The 22,876-nt window shown below is 55.9% G+C and overlaps 1 protein-coding gene across 1 annotated transcript; it reads right to left on the reverse strand.

The window, feature by feature from the left end:
* Positions 1–9,362: 9,362 nt before the first annotated feature.
* LOC144941114 (growth arrest and DNA damage-inducible protein GADD45 beta-like) lies at positions 9,363–11,533 on the reverse strand. Its single transcript, XM_078867610.1, has 2 exons — positions 11,164–11,533; positions 9,363–10,839 (listed from the first exon to the last, which is right to left on the reverse strand). The coding sequence occupies exons 1-2, from the start codon at positions 11,460–11,462 to the stop codon at positions 10,407–10,409; spliced, it is 732 nt and encodes a 243-aa protein (XP_078723736.1). The 5' UTR covers positions 11,463–11,533; the 3' UTR covers positions 9,363–10,406.
* Between the last annotated feature and the right edge of the window lie 11,343 nt (positions 11,534–22,876).

Genomic DNA, 22,876 nt, shown 5'->3' on the forward strand with positions numbered 1-22,876 from the left:
TTTCCCTCCACGTCTGGGGGTTGGGGGGGGTCGAGGGAGGGGGGGGCGAGGGAGGGGGGGGGCGAGGGAGGGGGGGGGCGAGGGAGGGGGGGGCGAGGGAGGGGGGGGCGAGGGAGGGGGGTCGAGGGAGGGGGGGGCGAGGGAGGGGGGGGGCGAGGGAGGGGGGGGGGCGAGGGAGGGGGGGGCGAGGGAGGGGGGGGGGCGAGGGAGGGGGGGGCGAGGGAGGGGGGGGCGATGGAGGGGGGTCGAGGGAGGGGGGGGGCGAGGGAGGGGTGGGCGAGGGAGGGGGGGGCGAGGGAGGGGGGGGGGCGAGGGAGGGGGGGGCGAGGGAGGGGGGGTCGAGGGGGGGTCGAGGGTCGACGGAGGGGGGGTCGAGGGAGGGGGGGCGAGGGAGGGGGGTCGAGGGAGGGGGGGGACGAGGGAGGGGGGGTCGAGGGAGGGGGGGGGGTCGAGGGAGGGGGGGTCGAGGGAGGGGGGGTCGAGGGAGGGGGGGGGTCGAGGGAGGGGGGGGTCGAGGGAGGGGTAAAGGGAGGGGGGGTCGAGGGAGGGGTAGAGAGAGGGGGGGGTCGAGGGAGGGGGGGACTGGGGGCGGGGGGAGTCGAGGGAGGGGGGGAACTGGGGGCGGGGGGGGGATGACTGCCACTCGCGAAGTCACAACAATATCCTGACTCCGCGAGCAAAACATCTCGTGGTAGTGCAGAGAGGCTTATACAGCGTTTGGGCCGCATGGCGTGATTGTTTGTTTGGTGGCTGTCATCTTCGAGGACTGCGTGATGGCAGGAAAGAGACGCGTCAACCTCAATCTGGTTTGTGTTGGAATTGTTTTCTCCAACAAACAGGGAAATTCTAAATGCCAACGACGAAGAATGTCGCACGCAGATAGTACTGCGAACACGGAACAGAGACAAAGGTCACCCGGGGTAGCCTTTGGGGCCGTCCATAAATGACGTCACGCACCTGGGGGGGGGAGGGGTCAGATATTTGTGACGATGTGTGACGAGGGGGGGGGGGGGTTAGAAGGTGACGTCACATAAAAATGCGCAACTTTAAATAAATATAGACAACACGTTCTATTTAATTAAATAGACTTTTAATAAATGTTTTTTCCTACAACATCAGAGTGCAGCGCCACATTAAATACGCACTACAATGACAATAGTTTAAAGCGATTTTGAAGCATGTTGAATTTTCAAAATGGAAATATGGTTTTGGGAGGGGGGGCAGAGCTTTTTAACGTCATATTTGAGGGGGGGTGTCTGACTTTTTGTGACGCCGTGTGACAAGGGGGGGGGGGGGGGGGGGTCAAAAATCGTCCAAAATCGGGTTATGTCATTTATGGACGGCCCTTTTAACGGGCGGTTGGGTGGGGGGGGGGCGAGTTCCGATAGCGACGCATCCTTTAAATGTCGCTTTGGCACACGAGGGGGTGGGGGTCGGTGGCCAGCGCCACGCCCGACCGCCTTTGTCGCCCCGGTGCCGATGTTTACACGTGGAGTCGTGTACTATTTGTTTTAAGGCCGAGTCGACCTAGGGGAGGCCCGTGACAGGCTCCAATACCGCTCGCCGATGTTGGCCACATCGCCATCATCGGCCATGTTCTAACTACTGCTGGATGAATGTATATGTACACGACAGACAAAAACAAAGATACCCCGTGTAGCCTTAACAGACTGTTGTGGCAAGTTATGTTTAGCGAGCACCTGTGAAGGCCGGCACGGCACACGAGGGGGTGGGTGACCAGCACCACGCCCGACCGCCTTTGTCTCCCTAGTGGCGATGTTTCCACATCGCACCAGTTACTGATTTGAGGCTGAGTAGACCTAGGGGAGGCCCAGGACCATTTTTGATAATCGTCACACCGGTTTTGGCCGTGAGCGGGAATCGAACTCGGGTCGCCAGGTTCGCAGCGCAGCGGGCATGCACACACACAACGCCTACGCAGGCACACTGCTAAAAATACAATACACAGTGAACAAACACGCACATGCAATTAAAACACACGCGTATATACATGCAAACATGCGTATATACATGCAAACATGCGTATGCACATGCATATAGCCCCACACAGAACAATTAAACGCACACGCATGCATTTAAACACACAAACACACGTTTTTACAGGGACACACTTTAGCGGATTGCCCCTTTGGGATGGTGATGATGATGGTGGTGGTAATAATGATTGATAATAACTTGACGAAAGATTAAGTTAATGATAACGCAAATGGTAACGATGATGCCGATTATTATGATGATTATTCTAGTCGTGATGATTCGTGCGCGTTGTGTGCGCGCGACGTCGTCCCGTGTGCGCATGCGCGTCTCTGGGTGAATTTTGGGGAAACTCGACACCAACGCAGCTGCCACTCACGGACAATGACCCTCTCTATCCCCCCCCTCCAGCCCCCTCCCTCTCCCCCCTCCACCCCCCTCCAGCCCCCTCTCTATCCCCCTCCACCCCCCTCCAGCCCCCTCTCCCTCCCCTCCAAACCCCCTCTCCCCCTCCCTCCATCTCCTCTCCCCCAACCACAACTCCACCCAGTCCTTTCTCTGCTGACCCTACGAAGCAGTCACTCTACTAGTGACCGGTATTTTAGAAAACCCAGCACTCAACTGAACTCTAAAGGCTTATCTCGCTACGCCATGCCCAATACACCCCCCCCCCCCGGAACGATATGTGCCTATATGTGTGTATTGCTGTGTCTCTGTGTTTATCTGAGTCTTCAATGCCTGTCTATGCAATCCGTGTGTCTCTCTTTGTCTATGCGTTTGTGTCTCTCTGTGACTCCTTATTTGTCTCTCCCTGTGTGTGTGTGTCTCTCTGTCTCACGAGCTGTTCCGCACAAACAGATGTGAACCATACTTCCTCTACTGCCACCCACCTGGCAAAGCTGTTGGCCGAGAGTTTCGCAAACGTGTGCGCCAATCTGTGCCTGGTCCACCAACCCCTCAAATGATTCACCAACGTTCATCCATTCCCGAATTTGCAACGTGCAAGAATTGTGCTGCCGAGACCACGTGACATGCAAATTCAGGACCACCGCACTCAATACGGAAGTTAATTTAAACAAAACAGATATTTGTATATTTGATTAGTAATAAAATAAAATTCATAACACGCTGTACGTATTTAAACAGCACTTTTCAACTTTACTTGTTTTCAGATCTAAACGTTTAATTCGAGGGTGGTTGTGGGGACATCGGTTCGAGTGCACGACCTGAACATCGAGCCCAACGACACCTGCGTTTGATATCCGGCATCGGCTCCCATCAATGATGAGCGGTGATTTGAGATCCTGGTGAAGTATGTCACGACACGTTCAGGGCCTTTATCCGGCAGTCCTTTAAACGGGGCGGTTGCAAATCATTACTTTGAATTATTTACAACCTAATTTTCTCTCTCTCTCCACGATTACAAGCACACAAAAACTGTCGGATATTCCCATCGTCCATCAGGCAACGTGAATGCAGACAGACAGTAGTGTATGTGGAACTTCTTCCACGCCGTACGTAGCCAGCCGTGCCAATCAGAGGCGAGTGGGATGGGGGGAAGTAATCGGAGGCTCACGTTTAAAACCATCCACAGCCAAACTTGCGTTAAGCCAGCAGATTCACTCGCACAGCCTCGGTGTGCATGTGCGAACAAGGCGAATGAAGATCGCCACGGGGTTGTTTTGTGAGCCCTCCACCACCCTCCCCCACCAACCCCCCTCCACCACCTAACCCCCCCCCACCAAACCCTCCCCACCACCCCACCCCTCACTCCCCCCCCACCAACTCCCCCACCACTTCACTCCCCCATTAACCCCCCCACCGACCCCACCCCCCACCAACCCCCCCACCAACCCCCCCACCAACCCCCTCCACCGACCCCCCCCCACCAACCCTCCCCACCACCCCCCTCCCCCCCACCAACTCTCCCACAACTTCACTCCCCCATCAACCCCCCCACCCCCCACATCCCCCACCACCCCCCTCTGCGAGGAACTTGAACTAAGACACAATGCCGGCGGTGGTGGTGGTGGTTGCCTGTTAGACAGAGAGGTCAGTGGAGAGAGTTCCGCGAATCAGCCTCGCCACCCACCCCCCACCAGCCACCCACGCACCCTGTTTGTGTCTCTCGTCCCGGCAACGCACGCGAGCCCCTTGATGTTTGTTCACCTGGGGCCGGTGGCTGCGAGGGAGCGGCGTGGAGTAGAGTCGAAGGAGGGCACAGGAACAAATGACTTGGCTCCTCCATGCAAATTGTTGCAAATTGGTCACCCACTATACCTGGGCATCTTTTTGTTTGTAGCGGCATCAAAATTTGCCGTCCAAACGTGGGTTTGGCCTTTTTGGACAACGTGTTTATTAAATAAATTGCTTCAAGATTTGAAGTTTTCGTGACTGCAAGGATCCATACTCGTCGGTGCTTTCGGTAAAGTCACGTAGATGAAAAATAAAATAAAAAATAAAAATGAAAAAAAATAAACGTCGTGATTTAATTTACTTTAATTTATTTTATTTTAATTTAATTTTTCATCTACGTGACTTTACCGAAAGAACCAAAGAGTATGAATCAATTCCGTTGCGTTTCAGGTCGACGTTTGGCCTCGCGTGCGCATTGGGGGTCGATAATGAGACTCAAGCGACCGGTGATGAAGGTGAGAGTCGGGTCATGGAATCAGACGCGGACAAAGCGCCCGACAATTATCCACTCCCGCACGCAGACACGCACACGCGCGCGTGCGTAAATGATCACACGAAACAAAGACAAAAGTCCCCCGTATAGCCTTAACAGACTGTAGTGGCAAGTGTTGTTAGCGAGCACCTATGAAGGCCGGCAACGGTACACGAGGGGGTGGGTGGCCACCACCACGCCCGACCGCCGTTGTCTCCCCAGTGGCGATGTTTACACACTGCACCAGGTACTATTTTTTTAGGCCGAGTCGACCTAGGGGAGGCCCAGGACCGGTTCAGATAATCGCCATCACCGGTGTTGGCCGTGAGCGGGAATCAAACCCGAGTCGCCGTGTTCGTAGCGCAGTGTAACACTAACCGCTCCACCACCGCTCCCCACACATAATCACGCACACGTCCTGTGTGATACGCGTTCGCGCGCATAATACCGCACGCTCGCCGTGGGTAAACACACCCAGAGAGAGCAGGGCAGGAGACCCAATTGAACGGACGGCGATGCGAGCCTGCGACACATTCTCCACTCGCACGCGAGCCGGTTCTGCGGAGTTCAATTCCGCCCACCCGCGCCAGTAGACGACCTGGGACCGACAGCTGAATGATCACCAAACTCAATCCACACACACACACCCCTCCTCCTCCTCCCCCCCCCACGGCTCTATCCGTTGCACCTGCTCAGACTCATAAAGAATCAACCGCTCCGCCGCCGCCGCCGCCGTGGTGTTTTGTGCTCCTTTCTCATTGTAACGTCGCAGGAAGCTTGCGCCCAGAGCCAACGATCAACAAGGGGAGGCCGCGGAGTGCGCGCACGCGATGCGTGAGCGCCCAGTGGCGCAACGCGACCCTCGCTGAGTCCACACAAGACAAAGATCCCCTCCCCTCCCCACGGATAGCCTCACACAGACTTTTTGGGGCAAGTGCCGTTAGCGAGTAGCCAGCACCCACGGATGAGGGTGGGGTGGACAGCACCATGCACGACTTTAGCACCAGTTACTAGTTTCAGGCTGAGTCGACCTAGGGGAGGCCCAGCACTCGTTCAGATAATCGTCACTGCTGTTGGTGGTCGGCCGTGAGCAGGAATCGAGCTCGGGTCCGTTCCCACCGCACCTCCGATCAGCACGGTCGTCTAGGTACGGTACAAAAGAAGTTCAACATACATACATGCAGTGCGCTAACCGCTGCGCCACCGCTCCCCTACAAAGACACTCACACCATCACCATCCGGCCCACGTCTTCCCGCGCCTCCGATCAGCACGATTGGCTACGTAGGGTACGAAAGAAGTTCAACGTACGTAGCTCACTCTGCCACCCACGCTCCATCCTGTCCCAGTTTCCTCCTCCTCCCCCCTCCTTCACCTGCCTACAACCCCTAGCCCACCGCACCCTCCCCCCAGACACACCTCACATACACCGCCCTCCCCCCCCCACCTCGTGTTCATGACCCCTATCAGCTTCCTGTCACCTTCTCTGTCTGACACCTCCTGCGTGGAGGCGTGTGCGTGTATTGACTGCCTTCGTTTGAAAAGGTGACCTCTGTTGAACCGTCGAATTGAGCAGCAGAATTATCGTAATTTGTATCATCATTGATCACAGTGATCAACATGGTGATCGGCATAGCCATCATGATTACCGTACAGCACAAGCAACAGCAGCGTCGTGATCACGGCGTGTCTTTGCAAAAGCCATAACCTGACTGCCTCGATTGGCAAGGTGACCTCTATTGACACGTGTTTCCGTCGCCATCATCTGCAGGATTATCGTCACCTTGATAATTTACCGCAGTCATCAAGTCATCACATCTACCATCATCATCATCAGCAGCAGGAGCGGTAGCTGCTGCAGCAGGAGCAGTAGCTGGTGCAGCAGTAGCTGCTGCTGCTGCATCAGCTGCACAATCATCATCGTCGTCGTCGTCATGACGACCGTGTCTGTGCGTTAACTCTGAAGAGGTGACCTCTGCCGATGAAGGGCGTTTGCTAGCAGCGTGGTCGTCTTCATCACCCAGCAGTGGTAGCACCATCGGTAACATGAGTTAGTTAATCATGCACCATCACAAATTCCACCACTATCTTCATCATCATCAGCAGCAGCAGCAGCAGCAGCAAGAGCACATCATTATATATTGCGCGTCTTTCGTCTCATGCGCCTGGGTCAATGTTATTTTCTACCTGAACTAATTATCCGTGTCTCTCCTCGTGTCGTCGTCGTCGTTGTTTTTGCGCGGCGAGCAAGTGAGTGTCTTTGCATCTCTGCGCGCGCGTGTGTGCGTGCGTCCGTGTTCACGCCGATCTGTGCTTGTTCCTCGCGAGGAGGAAGACCCCTTGGGTTTCTGATCCCACGCGAAGCTCATCGTCCACACTCAAACCGCAATCGGCGCAAGCCACGTCAGAAATTTCGATTTAAAGCTGCTTTCGTGACTGCAGGGATTCATCTTCTTGGTTCTTTCGGTAAAGTCACGTAGAAGGGAAATAATAAAATAATAAAAATAAAACATAAAAAAATACAATTTTCACGACGTTTCGGCCACAACGCAAGCAGCCGTTGTGGCCGAAACGTCGTGATAATTATTTAAATATGTATTATTTTTATTATTTGATTATTTCCCTTTTACGTGACTTTACCGAAAGAACCAAGAAGATGAACCACGTCAGAAAGTTGAATTTTCCAAACACTGGCGATTTTTTTTTAAAACCTCTCCAAAATTAAAAAAAAAACACGGCTGCTTGCGTTGTGGCCGAAACGTCGTGAAAATTTTATTTTATAATGTTTTATTTTTATTATTTATTATTTCTCTTCTACGTGACTTTACCGAAAGAACCAAGAAGAAGAACATCTCCAGTGTACGACCGTGGCCATCCAGAACGGAGACCGCACAACGTGTAACGACGCGATGGCCCGACCCACAAAAACGAAGGGGACGTCAAAGCGACGATACACGACCCCGCAGCTCCTTGACCCCCTTGCGTGTCACATCGTAGTTGTCGCTGGGCATTTACATTATCCGCCATACGACGGCAAGAATAAGTCCTGGGACGACTGCACAAACCTGTCGACCCATTAATCAGTGCCCTACCTTATGACAGACCAATTCACACCTCATTGGTCACCACGTGCCCCTATGCATCTAAACGTTGATCCTACACTGTCCCATCCAAAGGGAGAAACGCAAACGAATAGACACAAACACTTGTTTTTTTTGCCCGCATCGAAACGGCTGTACGCCGTGTGGACCCGCAAACTCAATTTCCCTGCACAAGAATACGCTGCCGGAACCGTATGGGTCGACGGCGATGACTCATGTGTGTCCGTGTTCCTGTACATCTCTGCGTCGATACTTCCCGACACCAGAGGGCGCCAACGCTGTACGCGGGCACCACGAGAAACGAGTCAGCTTTTTATAAACAAAAAAATCACCTCCCTTCCCCCTCCGTTCCCCCTCCCTCCCTCCCTCCTCCTCCCTCCCTCCTCCTCCCTCCCTCCTCCCTCCCTCCTTCCCTCTCTCCTCCTCCCTCCCTCCCTCCCCCTCTCTCCGCGCCTCGAGTCTGCCCGGAGACAAGGACACGCCGCACGCGACAGATGCGTGTCTCAGGGCAGTCCGCTGGCTCCCCCTGATCATCATAATTCACGCAATGCATCCTCCATCCCATCCCCGCCGCCGTCGTCGCTTCCAATTAGAACCCTCGAATCAACGTATAGAGGCATGGTGCACCAATTAGTGGGGTTACCGGGCGGTAGTAGTCGCAGTAGTACCATTATTGCACCTGTTCGAATCTGCTGCATTTGTATTTTTGTAAATGGAGAGCGGCAAAAATGCGTGCCCCTGTTTTACGCGTTTTTTGAGCGCGAAATCTTGGGACACGGTGCTGATCCGTCTTTTTTTTTTAAATTGTGACACGCGTTCTGGAAAGATGGAACCTTGAATGTGTTCAATGCGCGCTGTAAAATGTAGTTTTGCTTGTACAAGAGGCTAACATTTCCTCGAAAAAAGAATGCACTATTTATGCGAGAGAGAAAGAGAAAAAAAAATTGAATTGTATATTTTTTTTCTTTTTAATTGGTGGATAAAATCACCCCTTTGTAAAAAAAAAATAAACCCAACAGATGGCACAGTCGCGCGCTCTGCAGCGCTCAGCTTTAATGGACGTGGATCGCACCATTCTTTTATGTAAGAGTGGGGGGTGTGGTTGGTTTGGGAGGGTGACCAGCTGCGGGGTGGATACGCAGAATAATACAGACTGCGCACGGCTCTTTATTCTAGAAACTGCGCACCTCTCCCACCCCCACACTCATCTAATCCCCCACCCACCCCACCACCACCCACCACCACCACCCCCCTCCTCTCGGCGACTGCGCGGCAGCTGACGCAAGGAAGAGTCCACGCCTCGCTCAGTAATGACTGTCGCGTGCAAATGCGCGCTTTGTTCAAGCACACCCCCCCGCCGCCCCCCACGTCATAATGCACGTGAAAGACCCACACATTTTTTTTAAATGCGTAAAGAGTGCGCTAATTTTAAACCCAAGGAACTATTAATATAGAGTTCTCGCTAATGCAGGATCGTGAGAAGGCTGTGTTGATTTGGGGGGGGAGGGGGGGGTGCAGTTTCATTCAGCAGTGGATAGACCACGGGAGATCGTGGATCACCAAAACTCCCGGAACGATAAGACAAAAGCAGAGAATTCAGTTGCATTTTATATATTCTTTTATTTTCTTTGTAATATTGCACAATGCAATAGACGGGAATATAAATTATTATTATTATTATAATACGTGGATTGAATATGCGTGCATAAATACAATCTTGTGATTGAACAAGAAATACATTATGATCGTGACAGTACTCTTCGAACAAATGGTAAGACAGTAACGCACGGTATCTCAACTCTGCTATGGCAGTAGTAACACAGTAACAATTATAACAATGCATTGTTAATCTCAAGGTGCAAATTGAAAATCATTGTGCGTAACGTGATGTTACTAGCGGCACTTTCGTGGCAAATCCATTCCGTGCGGTGCGGATACAATTAAATAAAGTTTGGTGAAGTTAAATTAAACAAATAATGTTACCTTAAATAAAAAAAAACAACAAAAAAACTCGTGTGTTCGTGTGTGCGTTCCGTCCCCCACTATTCTCGTGGGTTCTGGTAAGTCACTGGGATGCGTTGCGCAGAGAGAGAGAGCCGCGGGGTGAGGCATTAATTCAACCCACCCCACCACAATCACTCAACTCCTCTCGAGACTCTGAACTCCCGACAGCCGCTCAGCTTTCTCAAACAACAAGCCGACTGCACAGTTCAACCTCCTATCCCAGTTCATCTTAAATCATCGTCGTCTTCCTCCTCCTCCTTAAGACTCCAGCCTCGCTCGACCGAAAGTCTTGCCAGGGCACCGATCCGGATCGAACCAGACCGGTCCACGGACCCTCCTCCATCAGGCTCCTTGTTTAGCCTCCAGCCAGCGAAGCCAAACTACGGACCGACTCTTGACGACCACCATCAACCACCATCATCATCATCACCACCGCGGCGGTGGTCGTCTTCGTCGCCGTAACGCCGATGCCCTCATCTTCTTGAGCTCGTGGCGTCTTCTCGCTGCTGCTGTCGCTGCTGCTGCTTCTTCTGCTGTAGCCGCTGCTGCTTTTCAGCCGCTGCTGTAGCCGCTGTAGTAGCTGCCGTTACCCATCGGTGTGGCTGCGCCTCGCCCCCCGTCACGGGGCACGGCACGCCGCTCAGCGCTCGGTGAGGCTCAGACTCGGCACCCACTGATTGCGGTAGCGGCTCTCGGCGCAGAACGAGGCGACCGCGCGAAGGGGTCCCGCGGGCAGCGTCGAGGTGAGCAGCAGGCAGTGCAGGTCTCGGGGCTCGTCAGCGGCGGAGGAGGGAGACGTGCTGGTGGTGGTGGTGGAGGAGGCATTATCGCCCTCCTCCTCCTCCTCCCCTTCGCTCTCGGCTCCCACGACGCCGGTGCCGCTGGAAGCGCTGACGCCGCCGTCGCCGCCGCAGAGCAGCTGAGCGAGACGCGCCACGCCGCGCACCCGGATCACATCGATGTCGTTGTCGCCGCAGAAGGCCTGGATGAGCGTGAAGTGGATCTGCAGGGCCAGGTCGGACTCTTCGTCGGCGTCGGCGGCCAGGAGGCAGAGCACCACGCTGTCTGGGTCACTGTGGAGCCAGGGAGGAGGAGAGAGGACACGGTTAGACACTGTGTACGAGCGGCGAGTCGTCGCGTGTAAACCGTTGCATTACACAATGGGCTATTCTCTACTCGAGACAATCTCATGTGGCGCGTGCGTGTGTGTGTGTGTCCCCGCTAGGTTGACTCGGCATTAAACCGCGCGCACTAAGTGGAGGTCGCAGTGACCATCAACACTCGCGCAGCCAAATATCCCCCGTGCGACTCGCGAGAGAGACGCCTCCGAGCCCCGCGGTTACTCGAGTCCCCGTGTCCCACCCCAACCCACCCTAGGTGCTGGACGTGAGACTTACGCATTGAGCAGCTTGGCAGACTCGTAGACTCCGACGGTAAGGTCTCCCTGCTTGTGTGCGCCCACCAAGAGCTCCTCCAGCGCTTGCTCAACAGTCTGCATCGCTTGCTCCTCGGTGGTTCCAGTCGCAACCTCCTCCAGGGTCATGTTGCTGATGCTGCTGATGCTGCTGAGGCTGCTGAAATTGCTGCTGCTGCTGCTGTTGTTGTTGTTGTTAGCGTCGCTTTGCGCTGAAGCCACAGTGCAGCCGGTCGTAGCAGAGGTAATCCGTTTTCTCGGCGCGACAGCTCTGGGTTTCATAACAAGAGCGGGGTAGCGAGAGAGGGTGGCAGGAGTAGAAGGCGAGAGAGGTGTGGGTCTTCGGGAGCAACGCGCCTCGGTTTATATAGGCGGCTGATTCGTCACCCGTCCACGTGTTCTCCCATTGGCTTGTGGATTCCTCCCCCCCCACGCCACCAGCCACCCAACCACCCCATGATCCCCCCAAACTGTTTCTCTCCCTCCCTTCTTCTCTCGCTTGCCTCTGCCCCCCCACCACCACCCCCCATAACACACACAGACACGCGCACACATAAACCCGGCTCCCTCCCTCCCTCCCTGGGTCCACACCTCCCCGCCTTAGCCCGCGGTCATCCAAGCCCCCCGCCTCGCTCGAACTCAACTCCCTCCTCCCTCTCGCTCCCTCCTCCCTCTCCCCTCTCGCTCGCCCTCCTCCTCCCCCTCCCCTCCTCCCCCTCCCCTCTTCCCCCTCCCCTCCTCCCCTCTCGCTCCCTCCCCTCCCCACCACCGCCGCTTGGCCCGCTGCTGCCTGCCGCCGCTGCTGCTGCTGCGATCTGGTGTCAAAAACAATACCACGACATTCGAACAAAACATGCAGTAGACTCGTGGAGAGATGTTGATCCCCCCCCCATCCACCACCACACCACCGCCGGCTCTCCGCGCGGCTGTTATTCCATTTTCTCATCCATTCTCGCGTATTTACGCGAGAGACGGTCTGTTTTTTTGTTGTTGTTATGTACGAGTGTGTTTTTCGGTTTAGCGATTGCAACGACCAGCCCCATCAACCACCTCCTGCACCCCCCCCCCACACACCCCCCGCTCACCAGACTCACCCATCCACCCACTCTTCATTCCGTAAACATGTTTCTTTCGCGCAGCAAGATTCATTTCGCGTAAGGAGGCACACACGGGGGGGGGTGGAGTATTTTCTAGATCGTCCCTAGAAGGGCTCCCGAAAAGAACATTCGCGTGCGCGCAAAACGCAGAGGCAAAGCTCCCCCGTATAGGCTCGACACACTTTCGGGGGCAAGTGCTGTTCTCGCGAGCACCTATGCAGGCCGTCGCGGTATACGCGAGGGGGGTGCATGCGTGTAGTACTCTGCGCTGCTCATGTCTTGTGTGTGAACACGTTGCACGCACACAGCACACACACACGATGCACGGTCACTAGCGCACATACACCGCTACGAGCGTACGCAGACCGGCTCATCACACGCCTGCAAACGCATTTGCTTCGGTAAATCCGCTGCCGTGCGAGGGGTTTCACCTCCCACACCCCGTTGCGGCTTATTTGAGACATACTTCACCGCGCTGGTCACTGCAGGTTGCCCGGTCGGAATGACAGCGCGTCTGCACTGCTAAGCACGTGCACACCGACGTGCATTGCACATGCACACATGTACACGCGGACTGTTGGGGCAAGTGCTGTCTCCGCGGTCACCTATCAAGGGCTGAACGGCACACGAGGGTGGCGTGGGTGCACAACGCCCGACCGCCTTTGTCTCCCCAGTGGCGACGTTTACACGATGCACCAGGTGATTAATTTGAAGCCGAGTTGACCTAGGGGATGCACTCACTAAACACACACACAGTACACACACACAGTACACATACTCACTAAACACACACACACACAGTACACACACTCACTACACACACAGTACACACACACAGTACACACACACAGTACACACAGTCACCAAACACACTCACAGTACACACACTCAGTACACACACTCACAGTACACACACTCACTAAACACGCTCACAGTACACACACTCACTACACACACACAGCACACAACCTCACTACACACACACTCACTGAACATACTCACTACACACACACACTCACTACACACACATACAGTACACACACACACTCACTACACACACACAGTACACACACCTACTACACACGCATTTGAACACAGGCGCTCGCTTGCAAAACTGCAACACGAGAGAGAGGGAGAAAGAGAGAGAGAGCGTGCTTGCTGCAGGGAACTGGGGGGGCGCTCCTCACCAGGGGAGATGGAGCCATTAATCTCGCAAGCCAAAAGAACACAGAGTCTCTCGTTTCGTGGAATATACATTATCAGGTGTTTTTTTTCATTTTTTAGGGCTCGTTATTACGGCACGGTTATCCGGGGAGAACAAATCAATAGAGCTGCCACACAACAGCATGCCAACGAGAAGCCTCTAAGCCAGAGTGGTTCTTCAATTGGGGGTGCACGCTGTACCCCAGAGTCGTAGCTAGGGGGGGGGGCAGGGGGGTACATATGTCCCCGGGCGCCAAGGTAAAGGGACGCCAACATGAGGCTTGCAACGTTACATTATAACTTATTGCGTCGGGCGCGGCAGCCTGAAACTACTGCACGAATCTACACCTCAACCTAAACGTTTATATATCCCGCCACACACAGCCTACGTGTCATGTAATTACATTTTGATACGTGATTAAACGGGGGGTGCACGCTGTTCCCCCTGCACGCTGCACCCCCCTGGGGATGCGAGATGCTCTTTCTGGGGGGTGCGAGACGTGGGCAGATGATTGTTTCGAAGGTAAATAATCGAAAACTAAAAATTAAGCACGGGCAAATAAGTGACAACTTTGTTTCATCAAACCCATGCGTAATTATGAACAGTTGTTTAAACGATTGACATCTGCAATAAAGGTTAAGAACCTACTGCTCGAGAGAGCGATTGCATTCAAACGCAATGGTCATCATCATCATCATGAGCCGGGGTCAATCCACTGCTGGATGAAGCTGTCCCCACCACCCCGAGGCCGTCACCGCTCTCTCGCTCGCTCGCGATGTAATTAACAATCCACCTGAAGCACCAGCCACAACCGAGCTCATTCCATCGCTCTCATCATCTCTTACCCCCCCCCTATCCATCCATCCACCCCCCCCGACTGGTGAACGCCGCTGTCCGGCGGGGTCCCCATGCCGCTTTGCCCGGCCGTGTCAACTCGGTCATCCCGCGTGACCCTCGGCCATCGTCGCCTTCCGAAGCGTCACGTGGCCCTGTCCCGAAGGGCCCACTGCCACGTGACGTCTCCCAGCAGGTCGTGCCAGGCCAATAACCCACCACGCGTCCCTCTCTCTGTTTCTCTCGATCTATCTCTCTCCCTCCCTCTCTCCCTCGGTATCATTTGCGACCGTGCATCTGAACGACATTTACGCGTAAAGACGACTACACATGGGGACCTCTCCCCCCTTCCCTTCCCACCGCTACTCCACTCCACTCCGCTTGCAGAAGAAACTCAACGTCGCGTTACCGGTTACGAGTCAAGGTCGCTGTAACTTTATTTTGTTGTAAAAAGGGACATTCCGACCCGACCGGGTGTTTACGCAAATATTTCATCTCGGGAGGGAGTGAGAGAGGATGTGGGGTTGGGTGGGGGAGAAACGGGTCATGCCAATTACACGAATCACGCATTGTGAGTGATATCTGTATGCGCCGGTTATGGCGCCCGAAAGCTCTGGACTGAAACGATATTTTTTTTACTTTCTCGGGAAAGGCCCCGCTGAACTTAGAAGCTCTGTTATTTTTAGAAGCAACCTGGCCACAAATGAATAGGTCAACGAAGTGGCTTATACCGCCGTGTGGAAATTTATCGCAGGAAAATACTCTGAACCCCACGTTGATTCTCAACGCGGTGGGAAAACCCGCAGGGACCCGGAGAAAAATCCACGCGACCACGTGCAGAACCCACGACCTCCTGTATACCAGGCGAGATAGTTAACATCTGGCGCTAACCCCCCCCACCACCCTCCCCCCTCAGCATGATGGTGAAGTATGGTCAACAGCCAACGTGGCATGGAGGTGGGGAGAGTCCATAAGCCAGCAGTGGATTGACTGTGAGAGATGTTTTAGCAATTGTAATTGTATCCGTATTTGTTATGAGTCGCATAACAATTCTCATCATCAGCCATGGCTAATCCACTGCTGTATGAAGTGGGGGGTTTTATGGTTAGTTACATCTAGATATTTGCACGCATTATTTAATTCACCGCGTGTCCGTGCTTTAGCAACAACAAAATGTCCCAACTGGCGTTCACTCGAACGCGTTGCACTTTTCGAGGGACATTTTTTTTCTTTCCAAAATAGAAATCGTTGCAAACAGTGCACGCGCGCGCGGGCGGGTGTGTGTGTGTCAATGTACGCGCGCGCGTTTGAGTGGTGTGCGTGAGTTTCGTGACCTATCGGTTACATTTTTTTACGTATGTCAAAGGTTTTCCCCGCGCCCCACTCGAGTGAAACCGCAACTCTGTCGCTAGTTCGTTGTGAGTTAAATGTTGCAGTTTCTAGGCACGAGCAGCAGCAGCAGATCAATCGTCAGCTCGGCACGCACAAGCGATGGATCGTGGGACCGCGGTGAATAGTCCACATTCAGCAGTGGATGAAACTTGACTCATGATGGAAGTGGTGGTGGTGGTGGTGATAATATCGATTTTGTTACGATGCTGCTGCTTCTACTGTTAACTTACGAAGGGCATTGTGATATGGCTGTTGCTTCACTGCTGATACTACAACTCTTGGTCTGTGAACATGTTTCCGCTGATGATGATGATGATTTTTGAAGAATACGATTGCTGTTACTGACGATGCATCATCATCATCAACTGGTGCTGACGAAGCCGAATCAGCTGCTTCTACTGCTGACTACCGCAATGATAACCCCCCCACTCAAAAAAACATTCTAAACAAAAACTCACTTTGTTCATTGTTTACTCCAAAGAGGGGAGGGGGGGGGCCCGTGCCAGGGCAATCTGTCCCCGCTTTTTCATGCAAAGTCCTGCACTGCCCGTGCAGCTGGCGTGACTATAGATTATCCCCCCATCTCTCTCCTCGTCAACCCCCCATACAACCCCCACCCCACCCCCCGCCACCTCCCAGCCAACCCAACACGGAGCGGGCCGGCGTCTTCACGGAGCCGTGGCTTCTGTGCGCGTGGCTCGGCCCGTGCCGGGCCCCCATTGTAGCGACAGAGGGTGAATTTGGTCTTTGTGCACGACTTCTGTGCTGCACGCATGGCCGCTTATGAGAGGGGGGTGGGGGTGTGTGTGGTGGGGGGGGGCTACTTTAGAGAATAGCCCAACCCCACACGCGCGCGCCCACCCCTGCCCCCCCCACCACCACCACCCACCTCTCCCCCCCCCCACTTACACCGCCCCCCACCAACCAACACAGCTGAGCACGTCCATTCCACTTTAACCCCCACTCAACAAAGCGCAGGGCGAACTAGCCAGCGACAAACGCCGTTCACCAGAGTGACGGGCACGGCGCCCGTGCCATGCTAGGTGCACGAGCCACCCCGTCCACCCCATGCACCCCATCCACCACATCCACCCCATCCACCACATCCACCACATGCACCCCATCCACCCCATGCACCCCGTCCACCCCATGCACCCCATCCACCACATCCACCCCATCCACCACATCCACCACATGCACCCCATCCACCCCATGCACCCCGTCCACCCCATGCACCCCATCCACCCCATGCACCCCATCCACCACATCCACCCCATGCACCCCATGCACCCCATCCACCACATCCACCCCATCCACCCCATGCACCCCGTCCACCCCATGCACCCCATCCACCCCATGCACCCCATCCACCCCATCCACCCCATCCACCCCATGCACCCCATGCACCCCGTCCACCACATCCACCACATGCACCCCATCCACCCCATGCACCCCGTCCACCCCATGCACCCCATCCACCCCATGCACCCCATCCACCACATCCACCCCATGCACCCCATGCACCCCATCCACCACATCCACCCCATCCACCCCATGCACCCCGTCCACCCCATGCACCCCATCCACCCCATGCACCCCATCCACCCCATCCACCCCATCCACCCCATGCACCCCATGCACCCCGTCCACCCCATCCACCCCATCCACCCCATGCACCCCATCCACCCCATCCACCCCATCCACCCCATGCACCCCATGCACCCCATCCACCCCATCCACCCCATGCACCCCATCCACCCCATGCACCCCATGCACCCCATCCACCCCATCCACCCCATGCACCCCGTCCACCCCATCCACCCCATCCACCACATGCACCCCATCCACCACATGCACCCCGTCCACCCCATCCACCCCATGCACCCCATGCTCCCCATGCACCCCGTCCACCCCATGCACCCCATCCACCCCATGCACCCCATGCACCCCGTCCACCCCATGCACCCCATGCACCCCATCCACCCCATGCACCCCATCCACCACATGCACCCCATGCACCCCATGCTCCCCATCCACCCCATGCACCCCATGCACCCCATCCACCCCATCCACCCCATCCACCCCATCCACCCCATGCACCCCATGCTCCCCATCCACCCCATCCACCCCATCCACCCCATGCACCCCATCCACCCCATGCACCCCATGCACCCCGTCCACCCCATGCACCCCGTCCACCACATCCACCCCATGCACCCCATCCACCCCATGCACCCCATGCACCCCATCCACCCCATGCACCCCATGCACCCCATGCACCCCATCCACCACATGCACCCCGTCCACCACATCCACCCCATGCACCCCATCCACCCCATGCACCCCATGCACCACATCCACCCCATCCACCACATCCACCCCATGCACCCCATCCACCCCATGCACCCCATCCACCACATCCACCCCATCCACCACATCCACCCCATGCACCCCATCCACCCCATGCACCCCATCCACCCCATCCACCACATCCACCCCATCCACCACATCCACCCCATGCACCCCATCCACCCCATCCACCCCATGCACCCCATCCACCACATGCACCCCATCCACCCCATGCACCCCATCCACCCCATCCACCACATGCACCCCGTCCACCACATCCACCCCATGTACCCCATCCACCACATCCACCCCATGCACCCCGTCCACCACATCCACCCCATGCACCCCATCCACCACATCCACCCCATGCACCCCATCCACCCCATGAACCCCATCCACCACATGCACCCCATCCACCCCATCCACCCCGTCCACCCCATCCACCCCATGCACCCCATCCACGCTCTGCTCTGGTTCCGCGTGTGTGCGGGACGCCCTCCAGCATCAGAATGTCGATTCGTGCTGGAGGAATCCGATGAGCTACGAAGCGCTTTGTCACAGACGTCCAGTCGTGGCGTCTCCACGGATTGCCAAGGGGATGCCAGGGCGATGGGGGGGGGGCAGTGGCCCCGGGGAGTCACTCTGCGAATGGGGGTCAGACAAGCCACGGAAGCAGCGTGTCGGTGTACGCCGCGCGTGGAATCGGATCGTTTGCCAATCCGTTCCTGGACGGTGTTGTTTGACGACGCTTCGCCGCGTGCGGGTCGGTGAAAGCGATCGAGGGAGCATCGAAGTGCATCAGTGCCCGCCCGTGCGAGCACAGCTGGTCCGCTGCGACAGGGCCCACCCGCGGAGCGTCGTAGCAAGCCGATAACAGCAGCAGCAGCAGCTCGTGGTGCGTGCATCGGCGGTCACTCATCCCCGCAAACTGTTCGGGCTCAAGACCTGCTTAGCTTCGGAGATCTGACGATATTTGACGCGCAATCGATTCCCCCGAATGTCGTGGATTGTATCGGTCCCCGGACGTATGCGCGGAGTCGCAGGTGCCGGCATCGATTCATTTGGGAATTGCGCGTGACCCCGTGGGGCGTGACGCGTGGCTGGAATTTGTTTTAAGGGGCCGCTGTAGAAATCCTAAAGTTGAACAGAAGGGCACTCAGACAATCGTCGTGAGTCGAATCGTCGCAATTACCCTGATGATGGTGATGGTAATCATCATCATCATCCTTTACCTATCCACTGATGGATGATTGCCTCCCTACTCCAACAGCAGCAGCAGTAGCAGCATCACCATCCGTAGTGTTACATTCCTAATTGATTATACACAGCTGAGGTCCACCCCCCTCCTCCTCCCGACTCTCCAACCCACATTACACAATTACTCCGTCCCCTCTTTATCCTCCCCTCGGCAACACGCGCCCGCAAAACGCTCCTGAGCAGCACCAATCAAGTGGGAGAGCGAAGGGCGGGTCACGTGGGGCAGCGAAGCGCACGCGAGCTTGAAGTGTGCCGAGCGCGGCAGCTGGTGTAGGACACCCCCCGCCCGCACCCCCCCCATCATCTCCTCATTCCACCTCTGCTCTCCATCCCCACCCCCCAGCCTCCTCCAGGCCAATCAATGAGCGGGGTAGTCGCTCGCGTAAAGCGGCACTGCCCATCTGCTGCGTTGAAGCACGCGCGAGAACAATGGATGTCGAGAGGGCCTCCTCCACAACTCATCCAGCAGCCCCCCCGCCCCCCTGACTCTCCATCCAACTCCCCCTCTCTGCACAGAGACGCCACTCGCCCACAGAACCTCAACTCCGCACAACCACTACAGCCAATACGCGCGTGTAGCGGTGTGTGTGTGCGTGTAGCTGTGTGTGTGTGCATGTAGCGGAGTGTATGTAGCTGTGTGTGTGTGCATGTAGCGGTGTGTGTGTGCATGTAGCGATGTGTGTGCATGTAGCGGTGTGGGTGTGCATGTAGCGGTGTGTGTGTAGCTGTGTGTGTGTGCATGTAGCGGTGTGTGTGCATGTAGCGGTGTGTGTGTGCATGTAGCTGTGTGTGTGTAGCTGTGTGTGTGTGCATGTAGCGGTGTGTATGTAGCGGTGTGTGTGTGCATGTAGCGGAGTGTATGTAGCTGTGTGTGTGTGCATGTAGCGGAGTGTATGTAGCTGTGTGTGTGTGCATGTAGCGGAGTGTATGTAGCTGTGTGTGTGTGCATGTAGCGGTGTGGGTGTGCATGTAGCGATGTGTGTGCATGTAGCGGTGTGGGTGTGCATGTAGCGGTGTGTGTGTGCATGTAGCGGTGTGCATGTAGCGGTGTGTGTGTGCATGTAGCGGTGTGTATGTAGCGGTGTGTGTGTGCATGTAGCGGAGTGTATGTAGCTGTGTGTGTGTGCATGTAGCGGTGTGTATGTAGCGGTGTGTGTGTGCATGTAGCGGAGTGTATGTAGCTGTGTGTGTGTGCATGTAGCGGTGTGTGTGTAGCGGTGTGTGTGTGCATGCAGCGGAGTGTATGTAGCTGTGTGTGTGTGCATGTAGCGGTGTATGTGTAGCGGTGTGTGTGTGCATGTAGCGGAGTGTATTAGCTGTGTGTGTGTGCATGTAGCGGTGTGTGTGTAGCGGTGTGTGTGTGCATGTAGCGGAGTGTATGTAGCTGTGTGTGTGTGCATGTAGCGGTGTGTATGTAGCGGTGTGTGTTTGCATGTAGCGGAGTGTATGTAGCTGTGTGTGTGCATGTAGCGGTGTGTGTGTAGCGGTGTGTGTGTGCATGTAGCGGAGTGTATGTAGCTGTGTGTGTGTGCATGTAGCGGTGTGTGTGTAGCGGTGTGTGTGTGTGCATGTAGCGGAGTGTATGTAGCTGTGTGTGTGTGCATGTAGCGGAGTGTATGTAGCTGTGTGTGTGTGCATGTAGCGGTGTGTGTGTGCATGTAGCTGTGTGTGTGTGCATGTAGCTGTAGGTGTGTAGCTGTGTGTGTGTGTGCATGTAGCGGTGTGTGTGTGCATGTAGCGGTGTGTGTGTGCATGTAGCGGTGTGTGTGTGTGCATGTAGCGGTGTGTGTGTGTGCATGTAGCTGTAGGTGTAGCTGTGTGTATGTAGCTGTATGTGTGCATGGAGCGGTGTGTGTAGCTGTGTGTGTGTATGTAGCTGTATATGTGTGTGCATGTAGCTGTGTGTGTGTAGCTGTGTGCATGTAGCTGTATGTGTATGCATGTAGCTCGATGGCTTGGCGAAGCCAGGGTGTGGTGATGGTGAGGTGATAGGGGGGGCTGGGGTAGGTGGGGGGGTAGGGGGGCTGTGATAGGTGGGGGGTGTGGTAGGTGGGGGGGGTATTGAGAGGGGGGGGGTGAGATCCATCTCAGCTGTTGGGAGCTCAGAGTGCGGGCACCACGTGGACCCCCACGTGGTGTGCAAGGGCAGCCCCCCCCGCACGCCCCCCCCCACCGAGTCACGTGGCCCGGGCAAGGCTGCATCGTCAGCGCTGCTGCATGAGACGTCACTCAGAATGACTTGGTCTCGCCACGCTTTGCGTACATGGATGTCGCACTTCTTTCGCACCGTACACAACCAACCGCTCTCTCTGCAAGCAGGCGCACACAGTGCAGTAGCGGTGTGTGTGTGCATGTCTCGATCACAATAATGTGCACACGCGTGTGTGTTTACATGTAAACAACCTGTGTTAGGCTCCACGAGGGATATTTGTCGTACGTGTGCACGTGTGTGCATGTGGGGAGACAAAGGCGGCCGGGCGTGGTGCTGGCCACCCACACCCTCGTGTGCCGTGCCCGGCCTTCATAGGTGCTGGCTAACAGCACTTGCCCCCTACAGTCTGTTAGGCTATACGGGGGATCTTTGTCTTTGTTTGTTGCGTGCTGCATATACTTTGTGCATGAATGGCAATGTGTGCATGCACCTCCTCATAGTCCACCTCCTCCACCATCCACTCCTCCTCCACCTCCTCCACCATCAACTCCTCCACCTCCTCTACCATCAACTCCTCCACCTCTTCCACCATCAACTCCTCCTCCACCTCCTCCACCTCCTCCACCATCAACTCCACCTCCTTCGCCGACAGGACATCTGCCGCTGTCTGGAGAGCGACTCGGGCACGCGAGGTCCGTCAGCAGGAGAAGAATGAGGAGCGCCACCCCCACCCCCTCCTCCTCCGCCCCCCTCCCCCACCCCCCTCCCCCACCCCTCCCACCCCCCCCGCAACTTTTCATTCTCGTGTCAATCACTCGCAGCCAGCAATTCATTCCCCACTGAGTCGGCATAAAGGGTCAGTGTTGTGGGTAGGGGAGGTGGGGTGGGGTGGGGTGGGTTATATGGTCCGTGTTGCTGTGGGGAGGGAGGGTGTTTGGGGTGAGGAGGAGCGGGGGGGGTGCATGGTTGCTACAGCGAGGATTTGGAGGTGCGGGGAGGAGGAGGAAGGGGGGGGGTCAGGGTGGGTGGGTGGGGGGGCTTCGGGGATAAGCTGTCCATGGGCAATTTGAAGGGACCTGTTGTATGGGGGTGAGGTCGGCCGTGGTGGGGGGGGGGGGTGCGAGGGGGATTAATTGGGGTCCACGGCTCGTGCCACCGCATCTGCCACCAGGGCGTCTTAACCATAACCCCCCTACCCCAACCATCTCCCCCACCCCCGGCACAAAAGCAAAGATCCCCCGTGTAGCCTTCGCAGATTTTTGGTGCAAATGCTGTTAGCGAGCAGCAACCTATGAAGGGCCGCTGGTGGCCAGCAAGCACCACGCCCGGCCACCTTTGTCTCCCTCATTTGAGGCTGAGTTGACCTAGGGGAGGCCCAGGACCGCTTCCGATAATCGTCGCAGGTGTTGGC

Source organism: Lampetra fluviatilis, chromosome 24, assembly GCF_964198595.1.
Source record: "Lampetra fluviatilis chromosome 24, kcLamFluv1.1, whole genome shotgun sequence".
NCBI lineage: Eukaryota > Metazoa > Chordata > Hyperoartia > Petromyzontiformes > Petromyzontidae > Lampetra > Lampetra fluviatilis.

What these genes read in the sequence shown, in the direction of transcription:
- LOC144941114 (XM_078867610.1), bottom strand. Translation starts at nt 11,462, where the DNA reads ATGAAACCCAGAGCTGTCGCGCCGAGAAAACGGATTACCTCTGCTACG. An exon ending in TCTGCCAAGCTGCTCAATGC is followed by an intron (nt 10,840 to 11,163) that starts GTAAGTCTCACG and finishes CTGGCTCCACAG; the next exon opens with TGACCCAGACAGCGTGGTGC.